Below are 15,367 nucleotides of genomic sequence, written 5' to 3' on the forward strand. Positions count from 1 at the left end.
CAGCCAATCGAAGCGTCCGGCATAGAGAGGTGCCGCAGAGCGCCCCAAGATGGCGGCTCCCGTGTAACCCCCGCTGGCGGCGGCCATTGACCTTTTCCCTCCTCCTGAAGCTTCTTCTGCTCGCCGGCCGGGTGGTCACGGAGCACCATGCTGGGCCTGACCCTCCGAGAAGTGAGTGGCGGCGGGGGGAGGGATCCCTGCGGAGGAAGGGGGAGCTCAGATCCCAATGGCCTCGGCCCCTATGGGCAGGTGGACGGCCAACCCTTGCCCCGCAGACCCCCCCTGACCCTAGACGACCCCCGCCGCCCGGCCACGGGGCCTCGATCTCCCCTTCCTCGCCGCCGACACTGTCACACAGCAGACATGTAGCCGATCCGGGATTAGAACCCACAACCTAACCCCCGATTGATCGTGGTAATATATCGTGGGGTAATATATCGTGGCAATAGAACCCACGGTTGTCTCCCCCCATTTAATAATAATAATGTTGGTATTTGTTAAGCGCTTACTATGTGCAGAGCACTGTTCTAAGCGCTGGGGGAGATACAGGGTCATCAGGTCGTCCCACGAGAGGCTCACAGTCAATCCCCATTTTAATAATAATAATGTTGGTATTTGTTAAGCGCTTACTATGTGCCGAGCACTGTTCTAAGCGCTGGGGTAGACATAGGGGAATCAGGTTGTCCCACGTGGGGCTCACAGTCTTAATCCCCATTTTACAGATGAGGGAACTGAGGCACAGAGAAGTTAAGTGACTTGCCCACAGTCACACAGCCGACAAGTGGCAGAGCTGGGATTCGAACTCATGAGCCCTGACTCCAAAGCCCATGCTCTTTCCACTGAGCCACGCTGCTTCTCCTGATGAGGTAACTGAGGCACAGAGAAGTTAAGTGACTTGCCCACAGTCACATAGCTGACAAGTGACAGAGCTGGGAATCGAACTCATGACCTCAGACTCCGAAGCCCAGGCTCTTTCCACTGAGCCACGCTGCTTCCCTGACTGTCAGCCCGTCATTGGGCAGGGACTGTCTCTGTCTGTTGCCGAATCGTACATGCCACGCGCTTAGTACAGTGCTCTGCACATAGTAAGCGCTAAATAAATACTATTGAATGAATGAATGACCGCTGACCCCTGGAGGAAGGTGTGGTCAGACCTTGTAAACTACCCCATACAACAGGTTAAATGAGTCCTAACTTTCACAAAAGGCAGCACAACTCCTCAAAGAAGGGCTGAACAAATAATGTTCTCCTGCAATAAGTCAGTTAATCGATCAGTCGTATTTATTGATCCATTACTGTGTGCAGAGCACTGTGTTAAACAGTTGGGAAGGTACAACAGAGATGGTTCTTCAGTTAGAAATGCTGCTGACAGGAGATTATGCCCGTCGTTTAGTGCCACACTGGGACTCTTGCACCGGTGTTCGTAAAGATACAGTTGTGCACTTCATCTGGCCCCCAGCCACTGTTCACCACTGGTGGTTAAGAGGGGAAAGGTATGCCCAACTGCCTGCAGGAGTTGTGCTTGCTGTAGTGGTGATGGCTTACACTGAGCCATCCACACTCTCTCTTCTGGTCCCCTGTGCCCAGTTGCAGACACTGTGAAACGACCAGCCGAGAGAATGGATATAGCTTGTGGTCACTGAACAGAAAAATTCCGACACCTCACCCTTTGGCATGTCATCGTGTGATAGACACTCACCCTCATGGACACAGTCTCATCTTTGGCGGTGGCATCTTCTAACAGAAGAACACCTCTTCTTCTACTGAAGGAGCAATACTCAACAAGAGCCAGGAGAGTCTTTTCCATTGCTTGCAAAAGCTAAAACCAAGTAAAAAAACTTTAAAGACACAGTGAAGCCCAGTCCTAAGCAATGTGCTCTAGCAGTGCATATTTCCAGTAGCAGGCCAACAAGCCTGGCTGGCAGCTAGCAGGACAGGGGTTGCTCTCCTGGAGTGGTGGCTTGGAGAAGAATCAGGAAACTGAGAGGCTATTTGAAAACCACGACAGACCCTGAAAGGGGCAAACACGTTCACCCTGCTCACAAATTGGAATCCCTTCATCAGTCAGGAGCTCATCTTGGATCACAAAGAGTAGCTCTATTCTCCCCCTCTAGGCAACTCTTTAGGCTGGGTGTCCATCCTCTGCATCCTTCCTCCAGTGAGAAAGTTGAAGTCATTTGGTGGATACTCCTCCTGATGCTTCGCCCCCTCTTTCACTTACTTTATTGCTTTGCTTCTCTCCCCACCCTCTTTATGTATATTGGTGCCCAAGTTGCCTCCACCTGTCAGAAGCCTTTGAAGGGCCCTGTTGTCTTACCCACCGTGTCTCAGACTTCCAAATTTCTGGAGCACACAATCTTTCACTGGCTCCCAGGGAGAGCCCCTCCAGACTTTGTTCCATGCAAACTGCTTAGCAGTCACTGCAGTCCCAAAAGTCACTGACCACCTTCAGCAGTGATGGGAGCAGCTTTATAAAGAACCCACTGAGTTGCCTCTATTAGCCTGCCTTTTGCAGGCTGGATCCAAAATTGCTAGGAGTCAAGAACCTTGCCTGTTCTCTGCCCCAAACTGGGGATCCCTTTGGACTACCAAATATTATTAATAGAATTAAATTTAATTGTAGATTTCTGCTGCTCTGAAACAAGGCCAAGTAAGCCCAATAGAGCTGTGTCAAAGATGTCTCTCCCGCATCAAAGAAACCAAGTTTCTTAATGCTTATATTACTGTGACAGAAGAAAGGGCTTTAAAACAAGCTGCGGAATCTGAGAAAAGGTATGAAAAAGGTAAATGTCTTCAATTATATTATTTTTTTCCTCTAGGCAAGTCTTTGGCAAACTGGGTGTAACATTTTTAGTGAACAGAGGTAGTAAACCATCTTTCAACCAACCATCCAAATGCTAAAATTTCCTTCTCAGGCAATTACTTAGAAGGGTGATTCTCTTTGGGAAGGAAAATTTTGAGCTTTGTTGATTCTTTTTGTGTCTCAAGTCGGTGATAAGCTTGTAACATGTGTTATGGGGCTGTTCATTTAGAGCAGTGTCTTCCTCCCCCTTGTCCTTGAAAGGGACACATCCTCCCTAATATCTTTTCAGCACTTCTGCTCTCACAAACTCCCACTGTTCCCTTAATTCTGTACATATGGAATAACACACTCCACTATTTGACCACTTCTTCCTTCTCCTATTTGTATATTATTCTATGACTCTCTCCCTGACCCAGTGGTAACTCTTTGTAGGTGGGGATCATATCTGCTAATTGTATTGTGTCTCCCAAGCACTGAGGACAATGCTCGGCATAAAGTCGGTGATCAGTAAACACAACTGATGGATTGATTGGTTTCTCTTGCAGGGCAGGAACTGGGAGTTTTAGATGGAATTCCCTTTTCAGTAAAAGACAACTTCAGCACCGCGGGTATTGAGACAACATGTGCATCAAATATGCTGAAAGGTACAGTGAGCCTTGGAGGCCTGACTGGCTTTAAGAATAGTGCTGGGTCCCATGCTGCTGGGAGTTCAGAAGCTAGGAGAAAGCTAGTCATTTGAGACTTTATTAGTCTCAATTGCCAGGGAAGTGAAGCGCCAGAACAGTAAATGCCCCAGGAGCAGTGACCTGTACCAGGGACTCCAGCTGCTTCCCTTTAGAATCCAGCCCACTTCCATTTTACGCATTGGCTTCTTGCCATCCTGAGGATATTGTAAGGACAGAGCACTGAATAAGGAATTTGAGGGTGGGTTTCCTCTCGTAATTCTAGGCAGGGAGTCAATCAGTCTATACTTCATCTATCAAGAGAGGAAAGAAATGTTTGTCCTTTGGCGCTTTAAAGGTAGGTTGCCTGTTTGTGCAGTAACTTATTCACATCTTGTAAGTCGAAAGAGCTAGAAAGGTGATGGAAAAAGTAGCCCAAGTGCGAAAAATTTCCACAGATGCATTACTTGCAAAAGGCTGCAGCATGTAGCAAGTTGCATGTGTGGTCTTGGCCACATCAGTAAGCTACAGCTAGAACCAGCACTAGCACCCAGAGAAGCAGTGTGGCTCAGTGGAAAGAGCACGGGCTTTGGAGTCAGAGGTCATGAGTTCGAATCCCAGCTCTGCCACTTGTCAGCTGTGTGACTGTGGGCAAGTCACTTAACTTCTCTGTGCCTCAGTTACCTCATCTGTAAAATGGGGATTAAGACTGTGAGCCTCACGTGGGACATCCTGATTCCCCTGTGTGTCTACCCCAGCGCTTAGAACAGTGCTCGGCACATAGTAAGCGCTTAACAAATACCAACATTATTATTATTATTATTATTATTATCTCCTGATGTCCCAGAGCAGTTCTCTTTCCCTGGGACCCACAGTAGGGTTACAGCTTGTGGTAAGCCACACTGACCTCATTCCTAAGTCTCCCTATTGAAGGGCAGAAATAATTTTTAACTAAACTCTGTTGTTTTTTCAGGTTATGTACCCCCTTATAATGCTACGGTTGTTCAGAAGTTGTTGGATCAGGGGGCTGTGCTTATGGGAAAAACAAACCTAGATGAGTTTGCTATGGGGTGAGTTGCAATCACTTTCTCCTGAGGCGTCTTTCTTCTGAATCTTTAATTCATTTAGTTGGCTGAGTGCTGCCATGGATTTTGCTTCCTGGTTATACATCGCCCAACAACATACTATTGAAACATGTAAAAAAAGGGATCCAAGCATGTTCTTTGGGAAACTGACAGGACAGAGGAGCAGCATGGCCTGGAGGAAGGAGCACGGATCTGGGTTTTAATACTGGTTCTAACATTTGCATACAATGTGACCTTGGGCAATCCACTTCAGTTCTTTGGGTCTCAGTTTCCTCATCTGTAAAATGGTGATTCAATACTCTGTTCCTCCTTCTCCTTAGACTTTGAGCCCTCCATGTGGGACAGGGACTGTGTCCAACCTGATTAGCTTGTATCTACTCCAGCACTTAGAACAGTGCTTGACACATAGTAATAATAATAATAATTATGGTACTTGTTAAGTGCTTACTATGAGCCAAGCACTGTTCTAAGCACTAGAGCAGATACAAGTTAATCAGGTTGGACAGAGTCCCTGTCCCACATGGGGTTCACACTCTTATTCCCATTTTACAAATGGGGTAACTGAAGTACAGGGAAGCTTAAGTGACCTGCCCAAGGTCATACAACAGACATGTGGCAGAGTCTGAATTAGATCCTGTGTCCTTCTGAGTCCCAGGCCCATGCTCTATCCACTAAGCCACTCTGTGTCTCATAGTAAGCACTTAACAAATACCTTAGTAATAATAATAACCATCAAAATGACCAATTGATTGCCTGTGTTGGTCAGACTGCTAGTCTAGACCCTTGGGGATATGTGGGGAAAATTTGAAATCTTAATGCATGCTAGGTGGGGAAAGATCTTTCGGTCATGCCTCTGCCTTCACCCAAATGTGCATGCCTGGAAAAACTTCCCTATTGGTATTTAGTACTATTCTGCTTGAAGACAGGGAACTGGGCTACGTGGTTGCAAGGTTCTCTCCAGTCCCAAGAACCCTTAAATCTAATTTATAAGTCTGTGTTCCATCAATGGGACATATTTTTAACCTCCTTTTGTTGGGACCAGGCCTCTATGAAATGGCATATTTCATTTCCCCTATTGCTCATGTAATAGAGACTCTGCAAATTACTCTGGGAGTCTAAGAGGAAATATTTCTTTTCCAGACACCTGTATTAGGCATGCCCTACAACACCCAATACCCTGTTGCATAGATTTAGTGCCTAGGTTGTACTTCAGTGACTTGAGAATGATAAAAGTCTTAGGAAAACGCTCCTTTTCCCCATCATCCCTGTCTGCCGCACTCCCACTGATGAAGCTCCATCCTTTCCCAGGAAAGCATTGACTCAAAAATTATTTGGTTTTCTTAAGACTGGACTTTCAGATCCCTGATGCCGACATCTTGTTTGGGGGAATCAGTTCACATACCTTTAGAATGAATCTTTTAGCTTGGAGGAGACCCCTGGAAGACTGGCAGGGTGAAGGCTCACAAATGACTGGCTCGAGGTCTGCCTCATTTTTGGCAAGAGACTCCATCAAATGTTCCACTTGTTCCAAGGATGACCTGCAGATTCAATCAGTTAGTAGTACTCATTGAGCACCGACTGCATGCAGAGCACTGTACTGGGTGCTTAGGATGGTCCAACAGAACAGTAGATATGATCTCTGCTCTCAAGGCACTTACAGTCTGATAGGGGAAATAGAAACCAAAATGAATTTCAGACAGGAGGAAGAAGAAAAGCATCGTGTTCCCCCTACCCTGCCCCAGTTTATGCTTTGGTGAATCATCAGTAGCTAGAACCAGGCTGGAGTAGGTAGTAGGCTAGAGTGATTGAGAAGCAGCATGGTTTGGTGGATAGAGTATGGGCCTGTGAGTCAGAGGACTTGTGTTCTAATTCTGACTCTGCCACAAGTCTGCTGTGTGACCTGGGGCAAGCCACTTAACTTCTCTGGGCCTCAGTTATCTCATCTGTAAAATGGAGATTAAGACTGTGAGCCTTACATGGGACATGGACTATGTCCAACCTGATTAGCTTGTATTGTACCCCAGTGCTTAGTACAGTGGCTGGCACAAAGTAAGCACTTAACAAGTATCATTAAGGAAAAAAGTCTGCATTCAGATATTCTCCATGTTCTCTCCTCAGATCTGGAAGCACGGATGGGGTCTTCGGCCCAGTCAGAAACCCCTGGAGCTACTCCAAGCAGTACCGGGGGAAGGGTAGCCCGGATTCCAGCCAAGAGGACCAGGAGCCACAGTGGCTGGTGGCTGGAGGGAGCTCCGGGGGAAGCGCTGCTGCAGTGGCTGCCTTCACTTGTTTCGTGTAAGAGCCTTTTCCAACTGCACTGGATCCCCACAGACTGGCCCTGCCACAGCTTCCCCTAAGAAATGTCTTCAGGGGCCACCTGCCCCATCTACTATTTCACTCTCCTTCTTTTCAGTCTTCTCCAGGAACAGTTGGATATTCCTTATGTTAAGTGGCAGTGTGGCAATTAGCATGGCCTGACTCCAAAGTTTGAGGGCTCCCAGCCATCTTGAGCCTGATGGTTTCTCATTAAATCCTTATAAAAAATGTACAGAGTGTTTTTTTAAAATGACCTCTAAATAACATTCATTAAAGTCAAAGATTGCAACCTTTAGACTAGTATCTAAAGTTTAACATTAGATAATTCTGAAATTATCTGTCAGAAAATATTGACAGTAATCTCAAATTTTAGTAGTTTTTCAAACTCATTAAGAAGTGATTCTGAGCATTTTAGAAAAAAACCCCAACAACTAGGTGCTTTCGGTACTACAGATTCTCTTCTCCCCCACACTATTTTCATCTTTTTTGTTTCAGTCCTGTTTCCATTTTAGGTTTTCAGGTTTGAGTTACAAAGTACTCCTGTCCTCTTCCTCTCTCCCAGCACATCCACAAGATTCAAAAATGACTTTAGCTATTTAAAAGTTATTATCCCTTTCTGGCTCATACCCTGTATTTGTTGAATTCAAAGTGTTTCTTCACTGAGGTAGCATCCGTGCTGGCTCCCTTCAAGGCCCACCGGTGTCAGAGACTGACTGGTCCAGAGTTTCCTTGGACCCTACTCTTCTTTCGGCCAAGAAAGGTAGAAGTCCCTATGGGCTCCGACCTGTTTCATTCATTTCTCTGAAACGCTATCAGAGTTCAGGGCCTGTGCTGGCATCTGTGGGGATTTTCTTCCATTTTAATAATGAGGGTTGAGCCAACCAAGGGCCACAGCGGAAGCTACCATCTTGCTGCTACATGCCTGTCTACTTGTTTTGTTTTGTTGTCTGTCTTACCCCTTCTAGACTGTGAGCTCATTGTTGGGTAGGGATTGTCTATTTGTTGACGAATTATACTTTCCAAGCGTTTAGTACAGTGCTCTGCACATAGTAAGCACTCAATAAATATGATTGAATGAATGAATGAATTCTGCCCTCTACATTGTACCTTTTGCCGGGTAGCCTGGAACAGCACTGGCACCCAGACATGTAATTCCTGGGAGAAGTGAGAAGCAATGTGGCTTAGTGGATAGAGCACAGGTTTGGGAACCAGAAGAACCTGGGTCCTAATCTCAGCTCCACCACTTCTCTGCTGAGTGACCTTGGACAAGTCATTTCACTTCTCTGAGCCTCAGTTACCTCATTTGTAAAATGGGAATTAAGGCTATGAGTTCCATACAGGGATTGTGTCCAACCTGATTTGCCTGTATCTACCCCAGTGCTTAGTACAGTGCCTAGCACAAAGTATGTGCTTAGCAAATATCACAGTTAGGAGACACGAAAAATAAATATGTCAGGATCTTGGTCTCAATGGTATGGGCGGAGGGTTCTGCCCCCATATCTCACACTGGCTTGCTTAACGTGGAAAATAGCCCCTTGCATTGTCTGCGGTGTACCAGGCCGTGTCCTTTCTGGCATCCATGGACAGGTCAACTTGTGCGTCCCAAGCTGTCTGCTTTGAGCCGATCAATACAAGAGAGACTGGGAGTAGCTGTGGCTTGCGACCACCATCCTCAGTGAAGCTTTCCTGGGGAGCTCTGTTCCTTCATGATGCATTTTTAGAGCCTCTTTGAATAATTTACTGTGCAGAACCTGAATACAACTGGATGTGCTGCATTGTACTAATGAAAATCCTGTTTAAATTCCAGGGCTTTGGGATCTGATACGGGCGGGTCGACCAGAAACCCAGCCGCCCACTGCGGCGTTGTTGGGTTAAAGCCCACATATGGGCTGGTTTCCCGTCACGGCCTAATCCCACTGGTGAATTCAATGGACGTGCCAGGCATCTTGACCAGATGTGTGGAGGATGCAGCCATCATCTTGGGTACTTTGTGCCTTACTGGCTTCTTGTATAGTTTCCTAACAGTAGAAATCCACCATGCGTTACTCATTGGAATCATTTCTCCTTTCAGAGGTCCTGGCTGGGCACGACCCCAAAGATTCTACCACGGTGCAAGACCTTGTCAGTCCACTTGCCCTCCCCAGTTCAGTGGACATCAGCAAGTTGTGCATAGGGATACCAAAGGTACCTTTGCTAATTTCTTACCATGAAATGCCGAGCTGGGCCTCCTAGGTTCACTCCAGGCACATGGGGCAGAATCCAGCTGGAAGTCATTTTAAAGGGACATGTTGTATATACAGCTTTCCAAAGTCATGGCCAGGAGGGCTCTGTAATGAGCAGTGAGAGGGAGAAAGGGTAGGTGGGTGGACACAGGGGTCCCTGACTGAAGACATTTCCATCCTTCTTAGAGAAGTGAATGGGTTCAGTTTTGAAGTTCTTGTCAAGGAAAACAGAGTGGCAACAGTGAGCCCACAAGTGTAATTCTTCTCTATGAGGCCTCTCGTGAAGCGGGAGCTGAGGCTTTTCTGAAATCTGAATCAGCACTGCCTAGCACCCAGGAGATCTGGGTTAGCACCTCTACCCCGAGAGCCCTCTGATAGCATTTAGGGAATTAGATCAAAAGTAGTTTAAGTGAAAGACACCTGCAAAATTTTGGCATCTTGAATGTTAAAAACACAGAAGCTACCCTGCTACCCTCAGTTCCAGTAGCCATCCCCAGGCCTTACCTGCACAGCGAAGATCTTGCCCACACCAATAAATCGCCCCAGGCTGTTGGGAGACATTACCAACTGTGCATCCAGGAACAACAGGATACATGTCCTCTGAAGTAGTAGGGTTGGATTGGGCAGAGTCCTCTGTGAAAGGTTAAGATAGGAAGAGTGATTACTGGCAACCCACTCCATCACTGTACAAACCCAGAAGCATAGGAATCAACAGGGAAGTTGTGTGGGCTAGTGGAAAAAGCACAGGCCTGGAAGTCAGAACATGGGTTCTAATCCTGTCTCTGCCAGTCACCTGCTGTGTGATCTTGACAAGTCAGTTAACTTCTCTGTGCCTCAATTTCCTCAACTGAAAAATGGGGGTTGAATTCCTGTTTTCCTTCCTACTTGGACCGTGAGTCCTGTATTGGACAGGGACTCTTTCTGTCCTGATAAACTTGTATCTACCCCAGCGCTTAGAACAATGCTTGATACATCGTAAGCACTAAACAAATACCATTTTAAAAAACAGTAAAAGGCAAGGACAAAAAAATTCCTGCTAACCTCCCTAAGGGATCTTTTACCTGCAGTGTAGGATCCTCTCTTAGTTCCTTGCTCTCTGTTCTACTGTGCCTATCTCTCTCAGATCTCTTTATTAATAATAATAGTAATAATTGTATTCATTAAGCACTTACTATGTGTCAAGCAATTTTGTAAGTGCTGAGGTAGATAAAAACTAATCAAATTGGACACAGTCCCTGTCCCACATGGGGCTCACAGTCTTAATCCCCTCTTTCTCCAAGGCACCGGCCCACCTCCCACTCTTCTACTCCTGTCTTATCACCCTGGAGCCATCTTGTTTCCCCTTTCCCAAAAAATTTAGGTTTCAGAATACAGGAATGTTGTATCTGAGGGTAGTACTCAACTAATGTTTTTGTCCCACTCTGTAGCTAGATACCTTGTGCCTTCTTTAGCTTGAGCCGATGTCACAGAAAATCAGCAAATTGGGTCAGACGTTCCAGTCTAAAGTAGTCTCTCACTGACTTGATTTCCTATTAGGAATACCGAGCTGAAGGGCTGTCCTGTGAAACTCAAGCCTTTTGGACCAGAGCTGCTGACCTCTTCCAAAGTGCTGGGGCCAGAGTGATTGAAGTGTCACTGCCCCACACCAGTTACTCAATAGACTGCTATCATGTGCTGTGCACAGCAGAAGTGGCATCAAACATGGCGAGATTTGATGGGCTGGAATATGGTAAAGCCTTCCTTCTTACATTTTTGCCTGCTGCTCCAGATTCCAAAACAACATTCCCCTGTTTGGAATTCCCGGATCTCCACGGAAAGGGGGACTCTGGATTCCTGAAAGATAAAATATCCCCCAAGCCTCAGTGTCATGTCAGCAACCCAGATTGTTTATAGATTGATCCTCAATGTCCAAGCTCATGGGTTTTCCATGTTGGCCCTGCAGGTCACCGGTGTAACAGAGACGTGTCCACAGAGGCCATGTATGCTGCAACCAGACGAGAAGGGTTCAATGATGTCGTAAGAGGAAGAATTCTCTCAGGAAACTTTTTCCTTCTAAAAGAGTAAGGTGGCAAATTTGGGAAATATCCATAGACCCCACTGACTTCCAAGCCTATGACTCCTTCAAGCCTCTTCCCCTCTTCAATCTCTCTCCATCCAGCTTCTTAAAGCACCAGTCAGGGTGTGCCAGGCCCTTGCTCCCAAATCTCCAGTGCTACCCAGTTCTGTCCATATTAATCAAACATTCCTAACCATTGGTTTTATGGCTGTTGACCAGCTGTCATCTCCTGATCTAATCATTCTCTTATCCCACTTCACCCCACCTGGCACTCTTTGCTGTTTCTAAATCAACCTTCTAGCTGTATTGCACGCGTGACCTCAAGTCTCCAACCCTCTGCTCTCATCTTTCCCCTGACACAAAACTTCCCTCAAATTCAACAAGCCACATCCCTCTCCACCTTCTGAACCCTTCTAAAATCTACCACCTCCAGAAACACTTCCCCAAGTAATTCCCCACACCCTAACCAGTTCAATGGAATAGGAACCTTTATATCTTTAATTCCTCTCCTCAACACTTTTGCGTATGTGTATTAATGTATATATTGAATAATTTATTCAGCCATTTCATCCTGACATGTTTGTACTTGGTCACATCCTCCTGCTCCTTTAACTTGTCAATTGTCTTAGTACAGTACAGTCTATTCTCTATCTACACCCATTCCCTTGGAGAACTCATTCGTTCCCACAGCCTCAACTGCCATCTCTAAACAGATGATTCTCATATCTGCTTCTCCAGCCCTGACCTCTCTGCAGTCCCACATTTCCTCCAGCCTTCAGAATATCACTTCTTGGATGTCCCACCAGCCCCTCAAACTTAAATATGTCCCAAACAGTACAGAACTCCTCATCTTCTCCACCCAACCTTCCCCACTCCAGTCCCACATCACCCTTAAGCACTTTGATTCTCTCCCCCCCCAACTCCACAGCACTTGTGTACATATCCTTATACACTGCCCTTCCCCCTATCAGTAATTTATTTTAATGTCTGTCTCTACCACTAAGGGGCAGGAATTTTGTCTACCAAATCTATTGTATTGTCCTCTCCCAAGTACTTAGTACAGTGCTCTGCACACAGTAAGAACTCAATAAATACCACTGGTAGATTGATTATTAGATATTCAATCAACACCATTGATTGATTGAGATGGCTCCTTATTCCTCAAGTCATGAGTGGCATGCTTAGGGGGAGAGTTGTTTTTGCTTGACAAAATGACGAGTGGCAGTCACTGCACCACCCACTCCCAGCTTCCTCCCGCTTGTGTTGGGAAGTTCCTTCTGCCTTCCTGGGTGGGACACTTTTCTCTGGTTTTTTCTCTTTCTCCCAGCATCCAGAGGGATTCCCCTTTGCAGCAGTCCTCCCTCCATGGAGCAAGCCACCCAGGAACAGGACTTAGCTAATTCCTGAGTATGCGTGGGGAAAGCTTGGAGTTGGTCAGCTGGTGCAGCCTCAGGGGACAATCTGCATATCCCCCAACAGCCATATAGGCTGACATCTGTCTACTACCCCTTTCTTCCAGGAACTACAATGACTACTTCATCAAAGCACAGAAAGTGAGGCGACTCATTGCCAACGACTTCATCCATGTCTTCAGTTCTGGCGTGGATGTGCTGCTCACGCCCACGACCCTGAGCGATGCCGTTCCCTACCTGGAGTTCATCAAGGAAGACAACAGCACCAGGAGTGCCCAGGATGATGTGTTTACCCAGGCCGTGAATATGGCCGGTAAGAAAGCAGTGGAGGGTCGCTGCCTGCCTTTAGCCTTCAGTGTCTTTGTCACTGGAAGATTTGGTCTGATGTGATGATCTTCTCTCTACCCCAGCACATATTATTCTTTAACACTGCACTAGTTAGCACTTTGTGCTGAGCGCCGTTGAGCCCTGGGGAAAACCCAAGGATCGTAATTCCGAGACTATAAACACTTGGGGGATGCTCAGCCTCCCAAAGAAGAACAGTTGAGAGATGCACGAGGAATGAAAACACATTAAAATCAAAAAGAATAAATTAACAACCACCCCCCAGGAACAAGAGCTGTGGAACATTAGTGTCCAAGGAACTCTCCCAAGCTCCACATTGCTCCCACAGGGCTGTCCCTGGCCCATTAGGCCAATTTTCTTGGTAATTTAGCAGCTCTCACAAAGTGCAGCCCCAAATCTGACCCCCAACACAGGTGGGTGGATCCAGGGCGGACCCCACAGCTCTGGCATAGGAGGATCTCAGTCCCGGACACGTCATGGGACCGTAGCTTAGTTGCGCCCCCAGAGGATGACCCATTGCCGGTGGACTGACCACACTCCGGCCTAGGGCCCAAACATCAGGCTGACCAACCTTCACTCAGATTCCAGTCATTTGTGGCCTCCCTCACCATCTATCATTCCCTCATAAACTGGGGACAGTCAAGAAGGGCTCTGGAGAGGGAGGAAGAAGCTCCAAAAGTAGAAATTAAATAATTTGTGCCAGCACAGTGGGGAGGTCCGAGGAAGAACAGTCCATCGGCCCTGTGGGGCTACTGGACTGCTAATACCCATTGTCTCCCACTCAGGTCTGCCTGCGGTAACTGTCCCAGCTGCTCGCTCAAAGCGAGGGCTGCCAGTCGGACTCCAGTTCATCGGCCGGGCATTCTGCGAGCAGCAGCTTCTCACAGTTGCTAAATGGTTCGAACAAGAAGTCAGATTCCCTGCCCTGTGCCTCGAGGATCTGACGGAGGCAGGCCTGGTGGCTGCTCGGCATGAGAAGTCGGTCTCTGTGTCCTAGAACCAGGTGAAGCACAGAAGTGTCATGGTCGGTCAGAGAAGCAGTCCTTCGTAGCAATATGAGATGAACTGCTCTCCCAGATGGCTAAAAGCAAACAAACATCCTTTGTCTGAGGTGGCTAAAAGGTTGATTGTTCAGCTCCCAATAAAGAGAAAGATTGGACTGGAGAGACAGTGTGATCTAGTGGGAAGAGCACAAGTCTAGGAGTCAGATGGCTTGGATTTGAGGCCAGTGGCCACATCAGTTAACTCCTCTGGCCTCAGTTTCTTCTGCTTGAAATACACAAGGGGATAAATCATATGAAAGTAAAAAAGTGAAAAATAAATGCTACAAAAATCAGTTCTCCTTTAATTGTGATTTCTCTCTGCATTTTGGATGGGGGGTGCTGTTAGGGAATTTGGGAACATTCGGATAGCATGTGCCGGGGCAGAGTGCTGTGGGGAAGTGGTGTCAAGACTATCACCTCCAAGTTATTGGAGAATCCATTGAATTACTTTCCCAAAACACTGGTCTCACTTCTTCCATTTTACATGTAAAAATCCAGCCGACTTTATTGGACTAGGTGGTTGAGTGAAGACAGTCTTGGATTCAATTTCAAAACAGGGTAGCCCCACCCTGCTCTGGCTGCTCACACCTCTCTCCCTTCTGCCCTCTCCATCCCTACCTCTCCTGGAGCAGAGTTTCCCGAAGTAGGGGACTTGGAGGAGGCCAGTGGGGACAGGCTAGTAATGTGAAGGGGTGCGGAAGCTGCAGCCTCCTAGCACCAGTGCGAGTGGCCCCAGGAGAAATAGAACAAGGAGCTGGAAGGCTGGGAGGATTGGATTTAACCTACTGTACTGTACTCTCCCAAGCGTATAGTGCAGTGTTTGGCGTACAGTAAGCTCTCAGTAAAATAACACTGATTGAGAATATAATAAAATCTTATTAATTCCGTACCAATGAAGTACTAATGGAAAGTTTGTAAGTTACTCCTTTCAGAGAATCTGTTTCAGGGAGGTTCAAATACTGTCACACGACAGTTGCACTGGATTTAAGTAGCATGTGAAACCCTTTATGTAACTAAGGCTGAATTTATTGCTTAGTCCCCATAGACTCTGCCAAATGACCCAAAGAGCAAGAAACTTGGGTCTGTTGGCCCCAGATATCAGTAAACAAGAGCAAGGACACACACAGGAGATAATAAATGCCTGAAGAACATGGGCCCTGAGACCCCGAGGCCCAAAAGCCCCCATCCTACACTCAGGCTCCCATTTTATGATCCTTGGTTTCTGTGAGTTCTGCCCAGGGGGTCAAGGGTTAACCACCCATACTTTCAACTGCACAGTCATATTGCATAAACTTAACATTAAAACTCAAATCAGTTTCTCCTGAAGGAAAAATTAATATACTTTGCCACTATGAATGTCTGGTTGCTGTGGCAGTGGTCAGCTACTTGGTGATAAACTCCACTCCAATTACAACCTTCTAGT

General features: G+C 46.7%; 1 protein-coding gene across 2 annotated transcripts; it reads left to right on the forward strand.

Moving 5' to 3' along the window:
• The first annotated feature begins 41 nt into the window (after nucleotides 1-41).
• Nucleotides 42-14,249, forward strand: QRSL1 (glutaminyl-tRNA amidotransferase subunit QRSL1). Of its 2 annotated transcripts, XM_001511992.5 has the most exons (11): nucleotides 42-171; nucleotides 2,624-2,783; nucleotides 3,349-3,447; nucleotides 4,439-4,535; nucleotides 6,669-6,845; nucleotides 8,674-8,849; nucleotides 8,938-9,050; nucleotides 10,625-10,817; nucleotides 11,031-11,148; nucleotides 12,664-12,869; nucleotides 13,687-14,249. In XM_001511992.5, exons 1-11 carry the CDS (start codon nucleotides 148-150, stop codon nucleotides 13,896-13,898), a joined length of 1,575 nt encoding a protein of 524 aa, XP_001512042.2. In that variant the 5' UTR covers nucleotides 42-147; the 3' UTR covers nucleotides 13,899-14,249. The 2 variants fall into 2 exon arrangements, with proteins under 2 accessions (XP_001512042.2, XP_007667034.1); XM_007668844.2 differs by lacking the exon at nucleotides 42-171 and having other exon boundaries at nucleotides 2,684-2,772.
• The last annotated feature ends 1,118 nt before the right edge of the window (nucleotides 14,250-15,367 follow it).

The sequence above is a fragment of the Ornithorhynchus anatinus genome, chromosome 19, assembly GCF_004115215.2.
Source record: "Ornithorhynchus anatinus isolate Pmale09 chromosome 19, mOrnAna1.pri.v4, whole genome shotgun sequence".
NCBI lineage: Eukaryota > Metazoa > Chordata > Mammalia > Monotremata > Ornithorhynchidae > Ornithorhynchus > Ornithorhynchus anatinus.